Below are 21661 nucleotides of genomic sequence, written 5' to 3' on the forward strand. Positions count from 1 at the left end.
TTTCCCTAGGTCAAAGACCATTACGCAAGATTAAGATCCTGTCTGAGATCACCCATGTACCCCTCTCCCGCTCCTGATACACAGTACACAGTGGAGAGAACATTTCACCTGGAACGAGAGGCCTGGGATTGGAGTTCCAGTCTGCAAATTACCATCTTTGGGTCTTGGACTAGTCACTTAACGTCAAGGCCTCGTGTTCATAAAGAGATGTATGATATTTACTTTTACACTTTCCTGGTTGTTAATTTTGATGCAGGAAGATTTCACGTAGAAAGAGCCTTTTTTTGTCATTTCTCTTTTTTTCAGCTTTATTGAAGTATAATTAACAAAGAAAGTTGTGATATATTTAAAGTGTACAACACAAAGATTTGATATATGTATACATCGTGCAAGGATTCCCACAATCGAGTTAATACATCCGTCATCTCAACGTTTCCTTTTTTTCTTTATGAGAACACTTTAGTTATACTTTCTTAGCAAGTTTCAATTATATAATATTATTAACATAGTCACCGTATTATACATTAGATTCTCAGACCTTATTCATCTTATAACTGAAAGTTTGTACCCTTTTATCAGACTTTCCCCTGCTCCCCAGTCCCTGGTGACTACCATTCTACTCTGTTTCTATGAGTTCTACTTTTTTTTTAGATTCTACACCTATAAGTGATACCAAAGAAAGCATTTGTCTTTCTCTGTCTGGCTTATTTCACTTAGCATAATGCCCTACAGGTTCATCCATGTTGTAAATGTCATTTATTGATGAACAATAATTCTTAACTCAGTGCAAATAGGATTGTTTTATTTTATCTGAAATCCATCTTTCCTTTTTCTTTCAGCTTCAGAATGAGTTAGAAAAAGGTGAACGGGACAATGCAGAACTGCAGGAGTTTGCCAATGCCATTCTCCAGCAGATAGCAGATCATTGCCCTGACATCCTGGAGCAAGTGGTCAACGCATTAGAAGAGTCATCCTGACCCTGCTTCATGGGGACTGGCCAGCCCAGCAGCCCGATGGAGTGAACCCAGGAGCCAAGAAAGGAGAACTACAAGGAACAGGCACCCAGAAACTTCTTGACACCAAACAAACACTACAAACTCTATCCTGTCTTGGTTAGTCCTTCAAGTGTGATTCCAGCGCCGTTTCTATGTCTGTCATCTTACTCTGCCTTTCTACTTTGGATGTTGTCTCTATACTAATTTTCTTGGTGTCCAGGTAAGTGGCTGAGTCTCCATGAAGAACTGCCATCCAGTCATCAATAGTGGAGAACTGTGGAAGCTGGTGGCTCTGCCATTACAGAGGGACATGTAATAGAGAGCCCTCTTACCTCTGTACTTGACATGAGAACTAAATCTGGAATCTACTTGGAGTTCAACATGTTGAGAGAATGCTTCCCCCTGGACCAGAGAGCTAACTGTTCTAATATCACAACAGGTGCTTTCTCCTAAAAGGGTAAAAAAAAAAATCTCAAAAAGAGAGGATTAGAATAAAAGAGAGGGGAAAAGAGAGAACTGACACTTCTTTTTACTGTTTCTTTTGTTTACTTTTCATGTATAATGTTTTACGCAGAGGAGCTACAAGCAGGCCTCATGATGGCTTAGTGAACACTAATACCCCAGGTTTCAAGTCTTCACCCAGCCCTCTCTGTCACACTTGTCCTTGCTCTTCTCCTCAACCAGTGAACAAGAGGGTGGTGTGAACAGTTCTCCCCTCGTCCGTCTTGTTTAAGGCCTTTGACCCGATTATACTTGGTTTGTCAGATCATATGTCTCTAATTGAAAGAGAAGAGGGTTTGAGCTGAGGCACTGTCATCACCACCTGCGGCTCTGCCTCTGTAGAAGATGACCGACTGTTCCTTGGGGTCAGGCTGCTTCCTCCCAAACATCTCCCTGATCAGCATTCTAGGCCCCTGAGCCCCAAAAGAATGCTTCTGCCTTCCCGCCATGCATGCTCCAAGCTCTTGCAGCCCAGTGGTCACTGAAGTTCATGACCCACCTTTCCACCCTTTTAGCTTCACTCTTGATTGGCACTCCCAGAACCATGGGCCTCGTGCATTGCCTGGAACCTCCTTCTGGCCCAAATGAATGTTTCTCATCCCACAGACATTCCTTTCTCCCTTCTTTGATTCAAAGAATATATGAAATGCCTACTGCATGCAAGTCACTGTTAGGCACCCATCTTTGAAAGAAGTATCTTTTCAGTGAGAGAGAGGTGTAAAGGATTCTATGAGACATACCTGGTTGAGTCATAGCAGTAAAAGGCATACCTTTCCCCTCTCCCATCCTAATAGGAGGTATCTTTTCTAGAAAAATCTTTCACAACTCAGCATTTCTCATTATAATGGAATTGATGGGTTTTGGGGGCAGAGGGCTGAGTCACTTACTTGCCTGCAGGACTCCATTTGGTGATTCAGGATTTTTGTTTGTTGTTATTACCCTGAAAGAGTGTTCTGTTCAGAAGGCTACGATAGCGGATAGTGTTTTCTTAACACATCTTTGTGCACATCGTGGAACTTGGCCAGCTCCATGTTGCATATCAGAAAATTGACCGCGAAGTTGCAGATCCAGTTGGAAGTATTGGCATTTTGAAGGACATTTTTCCCAAGCATAGACAATGGCAATCATAGATAGTCAGGCACCAAGAACTAGACCACTTAACCCAAATCTAGCCCTGTGACCACCTGTACGGCCAGACACCCACCAGACACTCACATCTTCTGATAAAAGTTGCTGGGCTAAATGTTTTTGTCTTGCGTTTTTTCCTTTCCCCTTCCCTAGTTACTCACCCAAAGAATCTGATGCTGCCTGTAAAGTCATCACAGCCATCAGTTCAGTATCTTCCCACTAGCAGCCCTTGACTGTCCCATTAACTTATATGGTCAAATCTGCAGCTGCCCTGATTCCCCGCTGTAAAACAATCTCTCCCTGTGAGAAGCTGTAGAGTGTTCTTTATCAAAGGGTTAAATGGACTCTGCTCATAAACTTCTTACTGAGATGCTTCCAGGCTGGCCAGAGCGAGGGTGCAAGAGTTAGATAGTAAGTGCCATAGTTGTTTGTGGTCAGTTACCTCAATTCCATTTATTTATTGCACTGCCCATAAATCATGTAGAAAGCCCCCAGTATTTTAGGGCTAGAATATTAGAATCTCACTTTATGTATCATAATGCAAAGACCAGAGGTATGATAACATCCTTCCCAGGACTACAGCAGAACAGAGAAATCAAGGAGAAGAGGCCAGGCCCAAAGAGGTGGCCTGGCTTGGTACTGGCTGGCTGCTCTCTAGCTGGTCTGGCAAGGGAAGGCATCAAGCAGGTCTCCCTGGATCCCGCTTATTCTACCTTTACCATCAAATACAGTACCTACCACTCTTGCCCACTTGGTACATGACTCTCACTGCACCTCCTTCCTTCCCCTTCTCATTTCAACCCTTCCTGTTGCTTCCTCCAAAACCTTATGGAAGTCCTCTGGACAAGTAAGTGCTTCTGAGAAGAAAAATTTCTGGGGTAGACATCATTTGTCTAGTCTCCATGAACCGTAGCAGGGAATATCCTTGATTCTTCTTGGGTGGTCATCCTGGCATCTCACGTGGTTCTGGGGACTGTTTGGTCATAGATGAAAGTAGTCTCTGGCTAAAGTTTAACAGTGAACGTGACCTGTCTTTATATTATAGGGGCAAAGTTAATACAGTTTCTAGCATTTAGAGTATCTTACTGAGTTTAGACCATTGAGCCAACATACTAAATGCACAATTCCCATCACACAAAGACTTGTCATCCCATGACCCTCTTCTGGTCTTCATGATTTCACAAGGTCCCTCAACTGCTACCGAAGGTCGGTAGCCTTGAAAACGCACTGCAGGTTGCCTGTAATGTTCACCAAACTCATCCGTTCCACTGGCAAATCTAGTTGCCCCTCAGCACCTAAAGATCTGTACCCCAAATCAAGGTCATCTTAAAGGGGACAAGAAGAAGAAGAGTGGGTAGAATCCAACCTGGGGCTCATGACTAAAGAAATACAATGTGACTTTCTCATCTTTTCATATACCTCTGTCCCAGGTACTCATTGAGTTCTTAATGAAGTATCTGAATTGAGATTTGCAAGGACTTGGATACCATTTGAAATGGAAACAATTTTTAATTGGTCTTTAACATATTAAGAAATATGAATGGGATTCCCCAAATCTATCTCAGCTCTAACCTTTGACCTTGTACCTCACAATCTAAAGAAGATCTAAGTGCTTCTCTCTCTTCCTTACACTTGAGCTTTAGAAGTACTAGTAAAGCAGACTGCACCCAAGACCACCTTCAGTGTCAGTAGTGGCGATGTGACTTGGCACTTCTTGTCAACAAAAGTCTGTCTGGTTTTCAGTGAGGAGCTCGTTGGCTCATCCATTCCTCAGAGTGAGAGAAGAGGAAGAGGAAGTCATCACAAAGTTTTAGTCAACTGCTGAACTAATCCCTCCCCTGTGGATGGTCAGGATTGGCATTTGGATTTGCTGCTAGAGAGTTCTGCTGATCCCAGAACCATCCTGCCCTCCTGTTTGACTCCGTTACTTAAGCATGGACCCACTGGCTACCCTTGGGGTGTTGGAGGAAAGACCAAATTGAGAAATATGTTGCCACGTGAATTGTGACCCTCACATGGCACCTCCAAAGTCACAGTGGGCCCTGTGTCAGCAATATCAGTAACTTTCATGTCTCCCTCCCCATCCTCATCTCCCGACCTACAGGAGTTCAGAACTATGGAAAAGGCGATGAGAAGAGAGAAGAGAGGCAGTGCAGCACGCTGCCCTTTGCAAAGCCTGCAAGGCCAACCCATCCATCACTGCCAGTCCCCGGGCTTCTCAGGACAGTGACTTGAACCATTCAAAGAAATATTTGAAAAAGAATCTGGAGTTTCCCCCATGTGAACTAAGGGAATATTTGGGGAAGAAAAAAATATATATTACAAGGAAATCCTTCTGAACAAAATGGCTTCTTTACTTATTCTTTTTAAGAAAAACTGTTTCCAAACTTTTTAGTGTCCAAGCTGTAACCAAGTGTCTGCTGATTTTTCCCCAATGTATTTGGCGAGTGCTGTGACCCTGCTGTAGGTATTTCTCCCCCTGACTCTTTTGGGGGAGAGGTGGTTTTAGGATTGATTTGGGAGGAGCGGATTTTTGTCCCCTCCCACCTCCTCTCGTTTCTCTGCTTGTCGATATTGTCTGTGTGGTTCAGAGAATTGGGGCAGTTACATTTTGTCCATTGTTGAGATTATTAAGATATTGAAAAGTAGTTGTAGAACTGAAAAATTAAAGAGCTGTATTTAAAGAAAATGCAAACCAATATCATGTTAATAAAGGAATTCAAGCTATAAGGCAGCCGAACTCCCCCTCCTCCTAAGTTGGCTTAGGTGGCAGCTGGGCTGGCTGCTTGGGCAACACAATGACCACACTCCAGGTAGGTGACTGCCTGGGTGAAGGAAGCAACTGCTGAGTAAAAGGAACAGGAACCTGGGGCTCAGAGAGTCCCCGTTGTGCCAGAGTTTTTCCTATACATCCTCAGGACCTCTGGGTAGAGATTTCACACTTTGTGACTGCATAACCACCCTCACGCCCACGTTGGTCCCAGCTCAGTGTGCCTAATACTGTGTGGTAACCTGGGCTTGACTCTCAAGCCCCACACCTGGCAGCAGCCCTGTACAGGCCACAGAACCTCTTTCCTGCCCACTTGGTGCTACATCATCCAGGGACCCATCCAGTGTGGGCCAAGCACGGGCTACCTGGAGCCTGCAATCCAGGCGAATGAATTGTACTCAGATCTCAGTTCTTTCTGGCTTCAGTCCCTAGATTCTTTCCCTTTAAAGCTTTTTAGACCCCAGATCCGGGCCCAGGCGGTCTCTCTTGGCCCCAGAGATACCGTGGTCAGGAAAGGAAGTGAACTCTACTAAAGCCAGAGAATCCACCCCTGGGCCAGAGCAAGCCCTCTGAGCCCAGCCCCTCTTTCCACACCACACCAGTATTGCATCCATCCTCTAATGCAGCTAGACCCACCTGAGGGCAACACACCACCCATTCTGGCCTGGTCTGGCCTGCTTCCCCCGTGCAGGACTAGCCAGGAACCTGCCAAGCACACCAGGAGACTTGGGGTCTCTCTGGGGTTCACTCCCCTCTGCTTCCAAAGAGAAGTGCTGCACTTTAGTGAGGAGCTGAGGAGCACTGGGTACTGACTCCTTGTAGCTTGAGTTCCTTTTGGTGACAATAGCAACCGCAATGGTGGTGTCTGTGATGCAAATGCACCCGCTGCCTTCAACTGTGTGTGTATGTGTGTGTGTGTGTGTGTGTGTGATGGCCAGAGTTGTGTTACTGACAGGATAATGACATTACAAAGAAATTGTGTTATAGTCAACTTTGCCTTGATAATTATTGTAAACACTTTGTTCATTTTTTTCTTTTTTATTCACAAACTAAACCCATCAGGAAATTATAAAGTTATTTAAAAATCATGTGCTGTATCTTTCTTTAAGTCTCATCCAGTCTGATAAGCCAAGTGACATGTGTCCTCAAATGCTAGAAAAGCAAGGAGAGGCCAGCAGTCCCCAAGAGGTCACTTCCAGTGGTGGGTAACCCGAGAACCAGGGATGCCCAGGGTTAAGGGAGGGGCAGAGGGATTGACAACACACCCAGCTCTGACGGGCCTGGTGAGGTGATCTCCTCAGAGAGAGGAGTAGGCCTCCTTTAGGTCCCGCCTGAACTCTGAATTGGCAGCCCCCATAACTGCCTTTCCAAGTCAATTTCCACCTCCCTCTTTCCTTCTTTACACCCTAGGCCCGAGCCAGGTTCTCCGCTTCGGATCCACCTGTGTTCCCGAGCTTGGAGTGCGCACCCCCTGCCGAGGACCGTGGAGCACTGCTCATGCCCAGATGGAAGAGAGCAGTGAGGAAGGCCACGACTTGAGGGGTTGTTCAGAACTGGGACTGGAGCTTCGCTGGGGTGCACTCTGATGTATTAACTCTGGGATGTGTGAGCCGCATCAGCCAACAGAAAGTGTGAATACCAAGAGTGAAAGGGAGCCAAGTGTTGGAAAAATTTCCAGCTCTAATATTTGTCTTGGGCCTTATGCTCAATAAGAAATTATCCTGGGGAATTTCTTTTATGAGAATTAGTTTTCTGGTTAGCTTCATTTCTGTGTCTGCCCCAGAAGGGAATCAGCCTGCTTGCTGCATTGTGTCCCTCTCCCGTTGTAAATTCTCTTGCCCTCGGTGCGCTGGCACTTGAGAACTGGAGTGTGAGGGTCGAACGGTGCCCCTGCTGTAGGGTCTCCCAGTGCCCAGGCTCTGCCCCTGCTTGGCTCTCTCCAGCCGGAGCAGCTGTTCGGAAGTTCTGCCAGGTGGAGGAACACCTGGGAGATGGCACTGTTTATAGGACCGAGAACCTGATGTCGCTCATCATTCCATCATGAAGCAGGAACAGTTTTCCTAGCAGAATGTGTATCATACTGCACAGTACACAATCACAACCACAAGATGTGTCCACAGAAAGCTGTCAGATTACACTGGTCAGCTGTTTCCAGGGTTCTCCATTAATCTTTTTTTCACTGTTTATTCACTCTGTGGTCTAGCAGCACTCGGTTGCAGACAAATGGACACAGAGACTACAAGGTTTAAGGAAAATACGTGAGAGGAGAACTTGCAATTGAGAATTCCATCCATTAACTTGGTTTTTTCTCTGAATTGGGAAAGACTGCTATTATTCGATTTTTGAGGTGGAATATCTCAGGCTAGCTCAAAGATGGTTAAGAAGGCCCTGGGGTGAGGGAGTGTTCTGAGGAAGCAGTCTGAGATCCACGAGCTTTCCCGGATGTCCTGGACAGAGCCCTGGACTCCAGCCTGGAGCCCTTGTCTGCCCTTGACCTCTCGGCCCCTCTTCACCCTTCCCCTCTAAAATAATGTTGCCTTCATCTAGGTCACAAGCCATAATGAGGAAAATACATAATGACATTTTTCCTTTTTGGAAGCTCCTTTAAGAGTCTAAAGCATACAATTGCTTTCTTCACATCTGCAATTTGCTTTAAAATAATCCAGTGTGTGTATTGCGGAGGCAGAGAGAAGCAGGCTATAGATACAGAAAAGATTGGCCGTGAGTCAATAATTGTTAAAGCTGGGCGTTGGGTACATGGGGTTCATTATACTATTCTCTCTCTTCTTCTGTGTGTTTGAAATTTTTGTAAGTTAAATAGTCACATCTTTCAACTGTACGTGCGCAGTCATCACATGTGGACCTTTCCCCAGGATCCAGGTAATCCACATACACAAACTGCCACTGTAGCACTCAGTCCAGTGTTCATACCCATGTGTTTTAGGCACCAGGCATGCAAATACTCATAGCTAGTGGGACATCTCTCATGTGTCGGGTTCAGTCCTCAGCGCGGTACTTGTTGTGTCTCATTTCATCTTCATAGCAATCCTAGGAGGTAGGTGCTATTATCCCTATTTTACAGATGAGGCACAGAATGGTTACTCATGTTTCCCAGGGTCACACAGCTCATCAGTGGTAGGGCTAGAATTCAGACCCACCTTGTGCTCTTCAAACCACTACTGTGGCCACTTCTCAGGGAGCTCATAATCCAGTGGAGGAAACTAATCTCAATAAAACGTCCTGCGGGAGCACAGAAGAGCAGGCAATCTCTTCAGAGACATTCAAGTTTGACCTTAAAAGATAAATTTTGCCAGCAAAGGAGTTCAGGGATGAGAGGAGGCAGAAAAGATAGCTTGAGCTAAAACAGGGAGGTAGGAAAGGACACGAGGTGTTTGGAAGCAATCAGACCAATGTCAATAGATAGAATACTGCTTGGTTTGAGAGCATGAAGGAAGGGGCATGGTGGCCAAAAGTGTAGCTTAAAAGGAGGTTGAATTAGCCCATGTTGTGAAACACTCTGGAAAGGAAGGCCAGTTTAGGAGAGCATTACCCACACCACCAGTGACCCTAACCACAGCCACCACAAGAGGCTGATCAAAAAAAAAAGCACCTGGGGTCCAGCCCCATGGCCTAGTGGTTAAAGTTCCATGCGCTCCACTTCAGCAGCCTGGGTTCACAGGTTCAGATCCCAGGCACGGACCTACACACCACTCATCAAGCCATGCTGAGGCAATGACAAACGTACAAAATAGAAGACTGGCACAGATGTTAGCTCAGTGCTAATCTTCATAAAGCAAAAAAAGGGGAAGATTGGCAGCGGATGTTAGCTCAGGGCGAATCTTCCTCAGAAAAAAAAAAGCATCTGGGCGTGTCCACTGTGGAAAGTCTCCAGCTTTGCTGACCCTGAGGGCAGTTGGAGAAAGTAAAGAGAAGGCCGTGGCCTGGAGCTGTCAAGGGAAGTTGCCCAAAGTTAGACAGCCAGGAAGTGATGGACCTGGAGTTCAAACCTGAGTGGGTCTCTCTCCAAAGAGACCTTTCTCTCCAGTTCCTTCCACTAGTCCACAGCACCATCAAAGGCTCAAAGCCAGGTAGGAGGCTAATGTGTGATATGGGACACTGAGGAGACTTCCTGCCAGCCTTGGAGGATTTGAGGCATCGAGGCCAGGAAGTGGTTTGGGATTTCGGAGGAAAGAAGGAAATAAAACACCTGGCTTGTTCACCAGCAGGATGGATGTGAGTCCCACCAGGAGTTCGTGCCCTGTTAGGCTCCGGAAGCCATTTATTCACCAAGGATCAGGTGATGAAACGCTATGAATGTTCTCACCTTCTTTGGGCCCTTCGTGGGAAAGGAATGAGGTTTGAAGACTTGGTAGTGCCACATCAGCCCTCCCCATCCACAGAGACCATTCCTTTGCCATGTTGTGCGGGGGAAAAAGTTATTACCCTGCCATAGCAGTGGCTCAGAGGGCGACTGTGGGATCTTCCCAGCCTTGTGCTGGTCCTCCTGTGAAATGAATGCTCTGTTTTCCTTCCAAACTGTTCATGACAGTGTGCTGACATTCATCTTTCCCCTCCTGAATTAACATTCCTTCCAATCTCTCAGTCTCAGCGCTCAGTCTCCTCAGCCTTGCTTATGAGGGCGAAGAACTTGAGCCATGTTCCATTTAAGAGGGAGAGTTGGCCGTGTGAGGAAAACGTCCCTTGTCTGCAGAGTTTCCATGCCAAAAAGCCGTCTCTGGCCTCTGGTGGAATTTACACTCAAGAGGTGGTTCCTGTTTCATTCATCTTGGGCTTGAATTTTTTTTATCAGGATTTTATTCTTAAGGGTTGTGGGAAATGAGGCTTTGGAGGGAATCTGTTTGCAACCTTAACTTGGACTTGAAGTTGTGTGCATTGTTTAACGGGTTGGTGTCCCTGGACGACTCCTTACTGTGCGTTTGTGCAGCGTACATGTGTTGGGAACACAACCCAGAAAGGAGAACTTTGTGATGGTGCTCCGCCACTGCTGCCCCTCCCACAGCAACAGGGCCAGGCGTTGAGGTAAATGGTGAACCGAGTGGGCAGAGACCTTGAAAACATGGGGCAGGCTCCAGGGTGAATGGGTGACTGCATCCAGTTTTTCTTGGATTGTTATCATAAGCATTGATGGCAGGAGGATCCTGCAGCTTTTAGGAGTTGTCTGACTCTTTAGGGGAAAAGAAAACTCCAGAAACCAGTCAGCCTTCCTCATCAGTTGGGCTCATCGCTGGACATTCCCATGGTGCTAGCTGCCTAAAGGACAGCCTGTCCAGGAGGGGCTGGGCCGTCTCTGGGAGGCTGTCTTCAGGCCAGACCAGCTCCTCGCCCAAGTGCAGCCTCTGTGGGGCTTTCGGGGTTTGTGGGGAACAGGATGCTTATCCCGCTGAATGGGAGACAAACAGCTTCTCGATTTCAGGGCAAAGTAGGGCTTGGCCTATGGGAACTTTGGCCTTGAACGTGAAGGCAAGTGGGCCAGGAATTGGAAGACCTACATTCCCACCCTAGCTTTGCTGCAATAAGGTGTGTGGCCGTGGAGAATTCACTTGACTTCTTTGACCTTCAGTTTTCTCATTTTTAAGATAGAAATAATGCTGCCCACTTCACAGGTGTGTAGTGAAGGTAAATGAGATGATGCATGGGAAGCATCAAGCCCCACACAGTACACGGTGGGCCCCCTGCAGCCCTTGGTTGCATTAAATCAGCTTGAGTGAGTGTCTCTTGCTTGGGAAGCTCTTGCTGGGCAGCACCGCCATGTGTAGGGTAGGATTATCCCTGTGGCCTGCGAGGAAATCCACATATTGTTTCGCCTTATAAAGCCTTGAAAATGGGACCATCACCTTTATAGAAGGTCATCCCCCTCTGACCAGGGTCTACTCCAAGGGCTATTTCCTGCCATCTGGAATCCTCCGTGGATGTAGAAATTATCTACAGATGGGAAAACTGAGGCCTAGAAGGAGAAATCTCCTGCAGGGGATTGCTGCCCTCTTCACTCTGCCCCTGTTCCAGGCTCCCCCAGGCCCTCTCTGAACTCAGAGAGTACCATCAGAGGGCTCTGGGCCTGCCTTCCTGGGAACCTGGTCCCTGGGCCTGGGCTGCAGTCCCCTCCCCCAGGGCAGTCAGATGCCAGCAATCATATTGCTTCTGCTTTAGGAGGAAGAAAACCCAGGTGCCAATGTGCCTGCCTCATCAGCTGGGGCCGTGTTACCCTCCTGCAGGGATGGGCTCCTGAATGCGAGCTTTGTCTGTCCTGCCTGTTAGTCACTGTGACAAAAGAGACCCAGGAGACTGGAGCCTGACGTTGGATTCTTCGGCTAGGACATCACGTCGTGGAGCTCCGGCCGCAGCGTACAAACAAACCCGCTTCCAGCACCTCCCAGCTCTCCCACGTGTACTGAAACCTGCAGCAGGTGCCTGAGTGGCCCCCATTCAACCCCGGGAGTGAGAGGACACTTTGATCTCCATTTCCTCCCACCCAAACCGGTGGCCTGTTCTTCTCCCTGTCCCCTCACTGCCTATAAAAGGCCTCTGAGGACAGGGAATGTGTCTGTTCTTCCTTTTGGGTCCCCTGCATGCCAGTGTCACACGCTCGTGCTCACACTAGGGTCTACCAAGTGGTTCAGACTGCTCTGCTCACCTGTCGGCCTCCCACAAGCTTTGTGTTCCGGGAGACTCTTTTCCACAGCTGGCCCAGTTTTAGCCCATGTCACTAGAAATGTATCTGTTTCTGGACTATTAGCACGGACATCTGTTATGAACTGAACTTCCCCTGTGGACGGGACAGCTCAGAACAAGCCAGCACCAGAGCTGCTTCATGTCATGGGGAGTCCCGTCTGCTGCCTGCTGTCAAATTCCTTGTTTCCAGGCCGGGGCTGGAGCAGCAGGTCCCTCTGCCTGCATCTCCTGTGAAGCAGTAGGAGGGAAGCAGCTAGCATTTGACCTTGGGGCCTCAGGATCCTGTTTGAGGATCTTACCATGGCCTTCTCCACTCCCCTGTGCCGAACTCTGCTCAGGTCCCCTGGTGTCTCTGAACTTTAATTCCCTCCAGGAGCTCTAGAGAAGTCTGATAAGGCTCCTTCCTTACCTCACTGACCTTGGTGAGGGAGCAAAGACTCAGCATCTAATGCAGATATTAGTTCTTCCGAGGAATGTCATCATGCTAAAGGGCACATCTGATGTTTGGGGAACTTGCCAGGGACTGAAATGCAGCCAGTCTTTCTAAAGTTTCCTCCTCTCCCTCTGAGTGTGTGTGTGTGTGTACACACAGCCATACAACCTCACTCTATGTTAATATACACACACACACCACACAGGCTTTGGCCAAGTGTGAGGGTCTCCATGTTATGAAGGAAATGAGTAAACAACTTCAGTATTTTTCCCCCTCTGAGGCTTGCAAAGAAGGTGTTAAGAGCACAAGATTTAAATCATAAACTTTATTAAAAGCCAAACAGCCCAATGTGTGACTCTCGCCAACTTGGACAGAGTCTTGGGGGTAAAGCTCCTCTGAGCTGATCCAGAGGAATCAGGTGGAGGAAGACAGTGGGTGGGAGTCAGCCAAGGCAGCCGACCTACAGAAGGAGGAGTGGGGGCCGCAACCTCGGACTCTGCCACCCACCCAGCCGACCAGGGAGGCCGCTGCGGGAGCCCGGGGAGGCCTTTAAACTACTGGTTCTTTTTTCTACCTTTCCTCATACTATTTTCTTAACTAATGGAGGCTGGTTATGGTTAAAGGATTCACGGCAAGGGAGGGGAGCATCTACTGCAGCGGGTCCCAGAGCTGGCCAGAATTGCCCACTGAGTAGCCGTGAGATACAAGCAGCAGAGGCAAGCTCCTGTTGCTCCCCCGCTGGGCTCCTCCCCACCCACCACGAGGACCCCTCCTCCAAAGACTAGCTGCCTCTCTACGGGGGCAGGGACTATGCTCAGCATCTCACAAGACACACAAGATTCCTGCTTGCGAGGATTTCTAAATCCAGATGAAGAATGAGAAAAAAGACATGAATCAACAGTGAGCACTGTAACTCAGGAGGGAATCGGGGTGTAGGGGACCCACCAGAGAGCCTTCACAGGGCAGAGGGAAGCACTCTTACCTCCAACCCGGCTTCAGCTCCACGACGTCTTCCCATAAGGGCCCTGCCAAGCTCAGGCCCTTCGCTAACACCTGGCCCACCTCCTATGCTTGATCTGTTTCAACTCCTGAGGACGTTTCTGCATTCTCAGGGTCTCTTGCGATTTTTGTGTCATTGAACTTGCAAGTGCCTCCTCTCCCGTCTCTGACACAAGCTTGCCAAGGGCGGGAGCCCAACTCTGCAGAGCCCTGCGGCACCTGGTCAGGAGCCGTCCCTTCCACACCTGACGTAGGCCCTCCGTCCCTGAGCTGGCCCCTCTGAGCTCTTTGACCCCAGGGAGCCACGAGGCCCTCTAGACGACCACGGTGCGAGGAGGAAGGGAGGGAGCCTCAGGTGGTGGATGTGGGAACGCGCTGATCTTCCAACTGTGTTAGACTTCAGTGGCAGAACAACTTCAGGAGATCTGCTTGATCTTTCCCGTCTTAACAAAAGTATTGGTTTTATTATAAGGTGTTAAAAGTCATCAGCACAGCTTGGGACTGGCCACAACATTCTTATAATTCTCCTCAGTGTTGTCTCCTGGGAGCGGGAGGACCTTTGCCCAGATTCTCTGCAACCTTCAAAGATGTGAGGCATGGGGGTGGGTCTGGCAGGACTTCCTCTAATTCCCTTGGAATAATTTCCCATATATGTGTGTTTGTAGGTGTCTCTGTAAATAGCGATTAAATATTCTTGACTGGATATCTGTGTCTGCAAACCAAGGCTTCTATTAAATGTAATTGCTTCCTCCTGGAGTTTCTTTGAATTCCCCGGCTTAAGACTGAAAGAGAGGAGAGGTGTGTGCTACGAGCCGGGAGCTACTCTGCGGCCCAAGGAAGACGAGGCCTGCTCTCCCTTGGCCCTCCTCTCCCACATCTGCTGCTAATCTGGTCTGTGGGGGCAGTGCCAACCCCAAACCTGGCAAGCGTTTCTCAGCAGCTGCCCTTTCTTTCTTTCCCATTTTCCCCCTTTGCTTAAAAAGATCCCACCGCAAAAATGTTTTCTTCTCTTCCTCCCTATGTAGCAACCAGAGCAGCAAACCATAGGGGCTGGAAATTGCACTGGTCTGCAGGCAGGAGTTCACTGTATTCAGGTGTGGACCAGGGGCGGTTTCAAGGTTTGATCTGTTCCCAGCAGAACTGGGAAGGATTTTTCCTGGGTCCCCGAGACACAAAATCCCCACTGTTGGCAGCTGGGCCGGTTGGTGGAGAAGTTTCCTGACCCAAACTCCATTACTTATGTTCTGTGTCTCTCAGCAGCTGCTCTGGGATCCTTCTGAGGTTTGCTGATATGTGTTTGTTTCCAGGTTTGCCTCAGTCACTGTTGACTGGCAGTAAGTTTAGTTACCAGGGCAAGCCTGGGCCCCCTGGCTCCCCACGGTCCCCCTCATGCCTCCCGCCCCAGCATGAGCAGCAGTCTGGCCCGAGCCGACTCTGCTTTGCACCAGCCTTCACACACTGCTCCTCATTCAAACAAGCACCCCTTGGATTTGTTGTTATTTTTTCACAGTGGCCCTCTTTGAGTTTAAAATTGAGAATTAGAAGGGAGTTATTTATTTAAATACCTCAGCAGGAGGTTACTTATATGAGAACAGACAGTATCCTTGATCATCCAGCTGCCGAGTTAACGGGAAGGAAAGAACTCTATTACGAGCTTGTGCTGAGTTGGTCACTGAGCCAGCCCTTTGCACATGTTACTGGGGAGCACTGTCCACGTTGTATCCAGATGTTGGATGAGAACACTGTCCACATCTATTTTATCATCAGGGTATCCCTGTGCTTAGAAGAGAGGCTGGGGCATTCTGGGTGTTCAATAAAAATGTGTTCTAGAAGTGAATGGAAGGGAAACAGAGGCTCAGAGTGGGATGCCACTTATGTGGAGTCACCCAGCCCGGTGCAGCCAGGTGGATGGAGGCCCAGGCCTGCCTGGCCCCCAGCCTGGGCTCCTCCTCTCCTGCCTTTCCAGGGTCTTCCACATCTTCTCTGGATATAGCTTGTGGGGCTCTTGCAAAGGTTGCCCTCAAACAGTATGGTGGTTTCTCAAAAAATTAAACATAGAACTACCATATGCCTATCCCATTTCCGGACATATACACTCAAAGGAATTGAAGGCAGGGCCTCAAGGAGATATTTGTACACCTCTGTTCATAGCAGCATTATTCACAATAACCAAAAGGTGGAAGCAACCCAAGCGTCCATTGATGGATGAATAAACAAAATAGATATATACAATGGAATATTGGTCAGCCTTAAAAAGGAAAGAAATTCCGACACCTGCTGCAACATGGAGGAACCTTGAAGACGTTATGCTAAGTGATTGAGTCAGATACAAAAGGACAAATATTATGATTCCTCCTATATGAGGTACCTAGATTAAGCAAATTCATAAAGACAGGTAATAGATTAGAGGTTGCCAGGGGCTGGGGGTGGGGCATATGGGGAGTTAGTGTTTAATGGGTACAGAGTTTCAATTTGGGAAGATGAAAAAGTTCAGGAGATGGATGGTGATGATGGTTGCTCCACAGCGTGAATGTACTTAATGCCACTGAATTATACACAAAAATGGTTAAAATGGTAACTTTGATGTTATATAAATTTTATCACAATAAAAAATTAGTAAAAAATAATAAATACAGACAGAAATTAGAACAGAGTTTTTGTTGGTGATGAAAAAGTTTTGGGTGTAGATTGTAGTGATGGTTATACAAGATTGTGCATTTATTTAGTGCCACTGCATTGTATACTTACAAATGGTTAAAATTATAAATATTGTGTATTTTTTACCACAATAAAAAGTTTTTACATAGATACAATAAAAAGAAAAGAAAAAAGGAAAACAGATTTTCTCCTTGTGACGAGAGCTCTCAGGACCTACTCTCCTCACAGCGTCCCCGTGTATCGTGCAGCTGAGTCAGCTACGGGCAGCGCCTGTACGGGACGCCCCTAGTGCTCACTCATCTTGTAACTGGAAGTTTGTGCCTTTGGACCACCTTCCTCCGATTCCCCCTCCTCTCCCCTCCACCTCTGGCAACCACACATCTGATCTCTTTCTCTATGAGTTTGGTTTCTTGTGTTTTTTTAATGAGAAGATGGATGTTAGCTGAGCCTATTGTGGTAATCATTTCACAGTATATGTAAATCAAACCACCATGCTGTACACCTTAAACTTATACAGTGATGTCTGTAAATTATTTCTCAATAAAACTGGGGAAAAAATAATAGAATAAAAAATAAATTTCTTCCTAGTTTTAGAAAAAAAAAATTTTCTTTTTTTTAATTTTTAAAGGCTCCCACCATATCAAATCCTTGCAGCCTTGGGCACTGCTTTGGCCATTGTCGCTCCCTGGTCTAGAGTCTTTCAAAGGCTCCTTCTAGCCAAAGATAAAGCCTGGTCAGCCTGGCACCAAGGCTCCTCGGGGCTCCCTGGCCCAGCATCCCGGGGCCTCCCACCTCCTGTGCTCAGCCTTGGCCCCAGTGTAGGGCTAGTGTCTCTGGAGCACTTTGCCTGTCCACTCCCTTTCCCGAGCAGCCAAGGGGCTTCTGACCCTCTCCATCCCTGCTGCCCCAGGCTGTCTGGCCACTCCTTTGGCTCCCTGTGTCTACCCTAAAGTATACCTGAGTGCTTCTTCCATTTTCCAAATGGGCACAAGGAGGTTGAGTGAACTCCTTTTTATTAGATATGTTTGGTTCAGAGCAGAAACCTCCTGAGGAATTCATTTTATGTTAGAATAAAGAAAGGCTGCTTTCTATTACAGGCGTTGTAAGAGAGCAGTGGGGTCACCCTAACCTCCTTTTTGTTGCAGGATCCCCTCCGCTACATACAACCCCTCTTATTCTCTAAGGCAGCCAGTTCTATTTTTGAACAAGTCTTCCTTATAGATTCATAGATGATTAGAGCTGGAAAGGGTCTTAGAAATAATCCTGTCCAGTCTCTTCATTTTAAACAGAAGGAGGTCTAGAAACACTAAGCAATGCAGTCAAGGTCCCACGGTCCCTAGTGGCAGCCCCAGATTCCGCTCTCCAGCCCAGGGCTCCCTCCAGCATGGCACATGAGACCTCTGAGCTGGGGCAGCCTGACCCCAGCTAAATCAGACACCAGCTCAGGCCTTCCCTACAGCCAGTTCTTTCCTGCCTTAGCCTTGACAATGTGCTCCCCTGCTCAGGGAACCTCTCTGTCCACGGCCAGTGAAGAGCACATCTTCCCCAAGGTTAACCCAAGAGCTAGTCAACTAGAGGCTAGGCACAAGCTGAGCGCGGATCCCATGCCCCAGCCCTTTCTACCTCAACAAGAATAAATCTGTTCTCCTAGAAATAGCAAAGATCAGTACTATTCGCTCCAGCTAGAAATGGATACCCCATCAGGACCTCCTACAGAAGCTACATCTCACATTTTATTTAATAAGCTGATGTTATCTAGCAGAGACAGCAAAAGACCGTGTTGCAGCTTGCAAACTATAACGTTCATGTGGATTCTAAAATTGCCAGCAATTACAGGGTGTAGATATGAGCCTTTGGGGTTAGATGGGGATTCACCCCCATTCCCCATTTTGGAGCCATAAACTGTATCTGCTGCCTAGCTTTGTACCAAATTCAATTACTGTATCTGACAAAAATGCTAATATGTATTCAACTTCAGGCACAGCCTCTGAAATGGCTTGAGAAAAAGCCCAAATAACTTCAAAATAACTTTCAAAATTAACTTCTCAACCCAACAATAAGGCATATGGAGTAGACTTTCGAATGAACTATCGTGGTATCTGAGAAATAAGAAGACTCAAAAATATTTATACTTTTAAATTTTAACTTCATGCATGAAGAGAATGTCACATATGTTCCCTGATACTTTGGTATGGATGCGGGATGAGTGCCTGAACTGAAGGGCTGAGGCGCATAACTACGGCATTGGCCGGCCCTGCCTCATCCACCCTCCCGCACCAATAGATAATCTTATCAAAAAAGAAAATGAGTCCAACTTGGAATAATATATTTTTAGTGAATCCATACGGAGTCCTAGTATTTAATAATTTCTTTTCAAAATATCCAGAAACACTTTAATAATTTCCTCTAAATTTTTTGCTAGAGATTAATATTAATCATTAAAAAAAAAAAAGCATGTCGGTGTTTGAACCCCTAGAGCAGAGGCTAGCAAAACTGCTGTAAGTAAATAGAGAGATAGTAAATATTTCAGTCCTGGCTGGCTTCCTGGGCAGTCACACTGGACCCTGGGTTTAGAGGGGCCCACACCCCACACTTGGTTTAATGTTCTCCTGTTGCCATCGTGGAAGTCTTAATCATTTTTTTAACAAAGGGCTCCACGTTTTCATTTTGTAGCCAGTCTTGATCTCAGGCTCTGCAGCCCCTACTGTCTCTGACGCGACTGCTCAGGCGTGCTGCTGCAGCCCTAAAGCAGCCATAGGCAGTATGTAAACGGAGGTGTGCATTCCAATAAAACTTCATTTGTAGACACTAAAATTTGAATTTCATATAATTTTCACGTGAAGAATGAAATATCATTCTTTAAGAAAACTTTTTTCCAACCTCTTAAAAATGTAAAAACCATTCTTAGCTTGCAGGCCTCACAAAAACAGGTGGTGGGCTGAACTCAGCCCCTGAGTTATAGTTGGCTGAAATTTGGCCCAGAGAAAAATCTGGAGAGACTATAATTTTCCTCTTATAGAAATTCTGGATTCCTGGGAATTTACCAGGCTTACTCTGCACAGGTCGTGCTAGAGTGCTGCCATATTGGGCACAGGAATGGGGTGTTATCAGTTAGAACTGTGTGTGTCTACACTGCGGTGTAGAGGAGGGAAATGTACCTTTTGGCAACACCTTTCCAGCTAATTCACCTATTCCTTCTGGTGCCCTGGATCTGACCAACCAATGAAAGCAGAGGTGGAGGTTAGGCCACCACTCCCTCCCTCTTACTCCTTCCCTCTACAAAGCCACCTTAGTCCCCAGAATTGTGATCCTGGGTCTGTTTCTTCTGCCTGACCAGAGAACAGGAGGGACACTAGAGACCTCGGCATCGACACAGGTGGCTGAATCCGTTCCAAGAACCTCTTCATGTGGACTCCACAGTGTTTTTCTGGGGAGTGAGGTTGGATGGCAGAGCCTCGGTCTGACTCCTGAGCACCAAGGCTCAAGAACACCCAGAACCTCCCTCTGAAAGGCCCCCCTGAGCAGATGCCTCTACATCTTACTGGCTCAAGAGGGCTCCTGGAGCTCTCTGAGAAGCGTGTGGAGAGCAGAAAGGAGAGCAGCGTTTCCTACCCCCTATCTCTGATACAAGCTCGTTCTCCAGTCTTCTGAGCTCCACAAACACCTTTCTCCCTCTAGCATGTCTCCCTCAAGGCCTCAGCCCTGACTTATGTTATGCATGGCAATGAGCTCAGGCCCACTCATAGCAGCAGCCCCAGCCCTTTCCCCAGTGTAACTAATTCTTCTTCAGTTACAGTTTCTATAGCTCCCTCATCCTGAGAGATAGAAGACCAAGGCTATGAGCGCCGGTGTCTAAGTTCATTCCAGACATGGGCTTGAAACTGAAGGAGCTAAGTCAGCCCCCCAAGGAAGATTATTGCTGAGGAAATAATCATGAGGAGAGAGGTGGGTGGATGGGCTATTGTGAAGAGTTTGTACATCTTGGGACCTTTGCAACTCAAACTTCTCCACAAAAGAAGAGGAGAAGCAAGAATTAGAAAGTCAGTGGCGACTGGACCTCAGGCTCCCAGCACCCTCAGCAGTGACTGTGTCTGAGGCAAGATCGTCCCAACAGCTGACCAGGGGTGAAGGTGGATGTCCAGTTGTGGGTGTGAGAACAAGTTCTCATTATTAGTGGCTATTCTAAAATCAGTAACAAACTGAGCTAAGGGCTGTTGAGGTTATGAAACAGTGTAAGCTAAGGAACTTACCTTCTGGTGAGAAGGGTCAAATGAACACATAAATATACACTTAATGTCAATATAAGGCCATATGTGACAAGTTCACAATTCACTTACTCAACAAGCCTGTGCTGAGTGCCTACTGCATGCTAGGCAGAGGCCTAAGTACCTCAGTGTGAAGAACGGGAAATGCCCTGGTGCTGGGGTAGTCAGGGTGGGCTCCATGGGCAATGAAGACAGGCCCGTAAAAATGGACAGAATCTAGATGGGCTAAGAACAGTGAAAGGACCAGAGGGAGCTAAAGACTGTGGGCAAGTCAGTATGGGGACCATGAACTGTTTCAGTTAGAGGAGACAGTTCACGTGGAGAGCAGTGGGAGGAAACACCAGACATTTGTTCAGGAGGCAATTGGTCAGGGCCTTGAGTGTCCAAGCAGAAGGATTTAGCCTTCATTCAATAGCCGCTTAGATTTATGGGCTGGAGAGTGACGTAACAAAAGTGGTGCTTAAAGGAGGACATAAGCTTTCGGAAGGCAGAGCTTTGTTCTGATTAGCTTATATGGATGACCTTAAACAGGAGAACCTGAGGAGACGAGCCATTCAGTTAATGATGACTGAAATAAAGTGCACAGGGCTCATCTCTGAGAAGGTGGTAATTTTGGCAGGCAAAGCAAAACTTGACCATTTATTCTCTGCAAGCCCACAACCTCAAAAGCTCACATATACTTCAGCTCCCTAAAAGAGGACAGACTTTAAGGTCAGACAGACTTGGTCTGAAACACAATTCTGCCACTTTGGGCCTTGGTCTCCTTTATAAAATGGAGTATAACATACTTCACAGAGCCGTGAGGAGGACGGAATAAGAAGACCCACGCAGAGTGCCTGGCTCAGGTCCCGGCAAGGGGTAAATGCTCCATGACACTTCCCTTTTCTTCCTTGTCTCTTGAAGAGCTGAGTGGATTTTTTCCAATCTTTTTTTTTTTTTGAGATTATAGATTCATAGGAAGTTACAAAAATAGTACAGAAGTTTCCCTGTATCCTTCCCCCTGTTTCTGCCAATGGTCACATCTTTCATAACTATAGCACAACATCAAAACCAGGAAACTGACATAGTACAAGCTACAGACCTTATTCAGATTTCACCAGTTTACTCATTTGTGTGTGTGTGTGTGTGTGTGTGTGTGTCTATGCAATTTTATCACATGTGTAGATTCTTGTCAATCAAGATACAGAACTGTTCCATTGCAACAAAGATCTCCCTTGTGCTG

At 47.0% G+C, this 21661-nt stretch overlaps 1 protein-coding gene across 9 annotated transcripts in view; it reads left to right on the forward strand.

The window, feature by feature from the left end:
• Positions 1-6482, forward strand: part of ERC1 (ELKS/RAB6-interacting/CAST family member 1) — a 567884-nt gene extending 561402 nt beyond the window's left edge. For all 9 annotated transcript variants that reach the window (XM_087442948.1, XM_087442946.1, XM_014793927.2 and 6 more), the window contains one exon: positions 840-6482. In XM_087442948.1, coding sequence (XP_087299074.1) covers positions 840-977 — 138 coding nt within the window. In that variant the 3' untranslated portion in view covers positions 978-6482. The remainder of the gene's footprint in view (positions 1-839) is intronic.
• The last annotated feature ends 15179 nt before the right edge of the window (positions 6483-21661 follow it).

This window comes from Ceratotherium simum, chromosome 17, assembly GCF_057802395.1.
Source record: "Ceratotherium simum simum isolate JZ-2026a chromosome 17, ASM5780239v1, whole genome shotgun sequence".
NCBI lineage: Eukaryota > Metazoa > Chordata > Mammalia > Perissodactyla > Rhinocerotidae > Ceratotherium > Ceratotherium simum.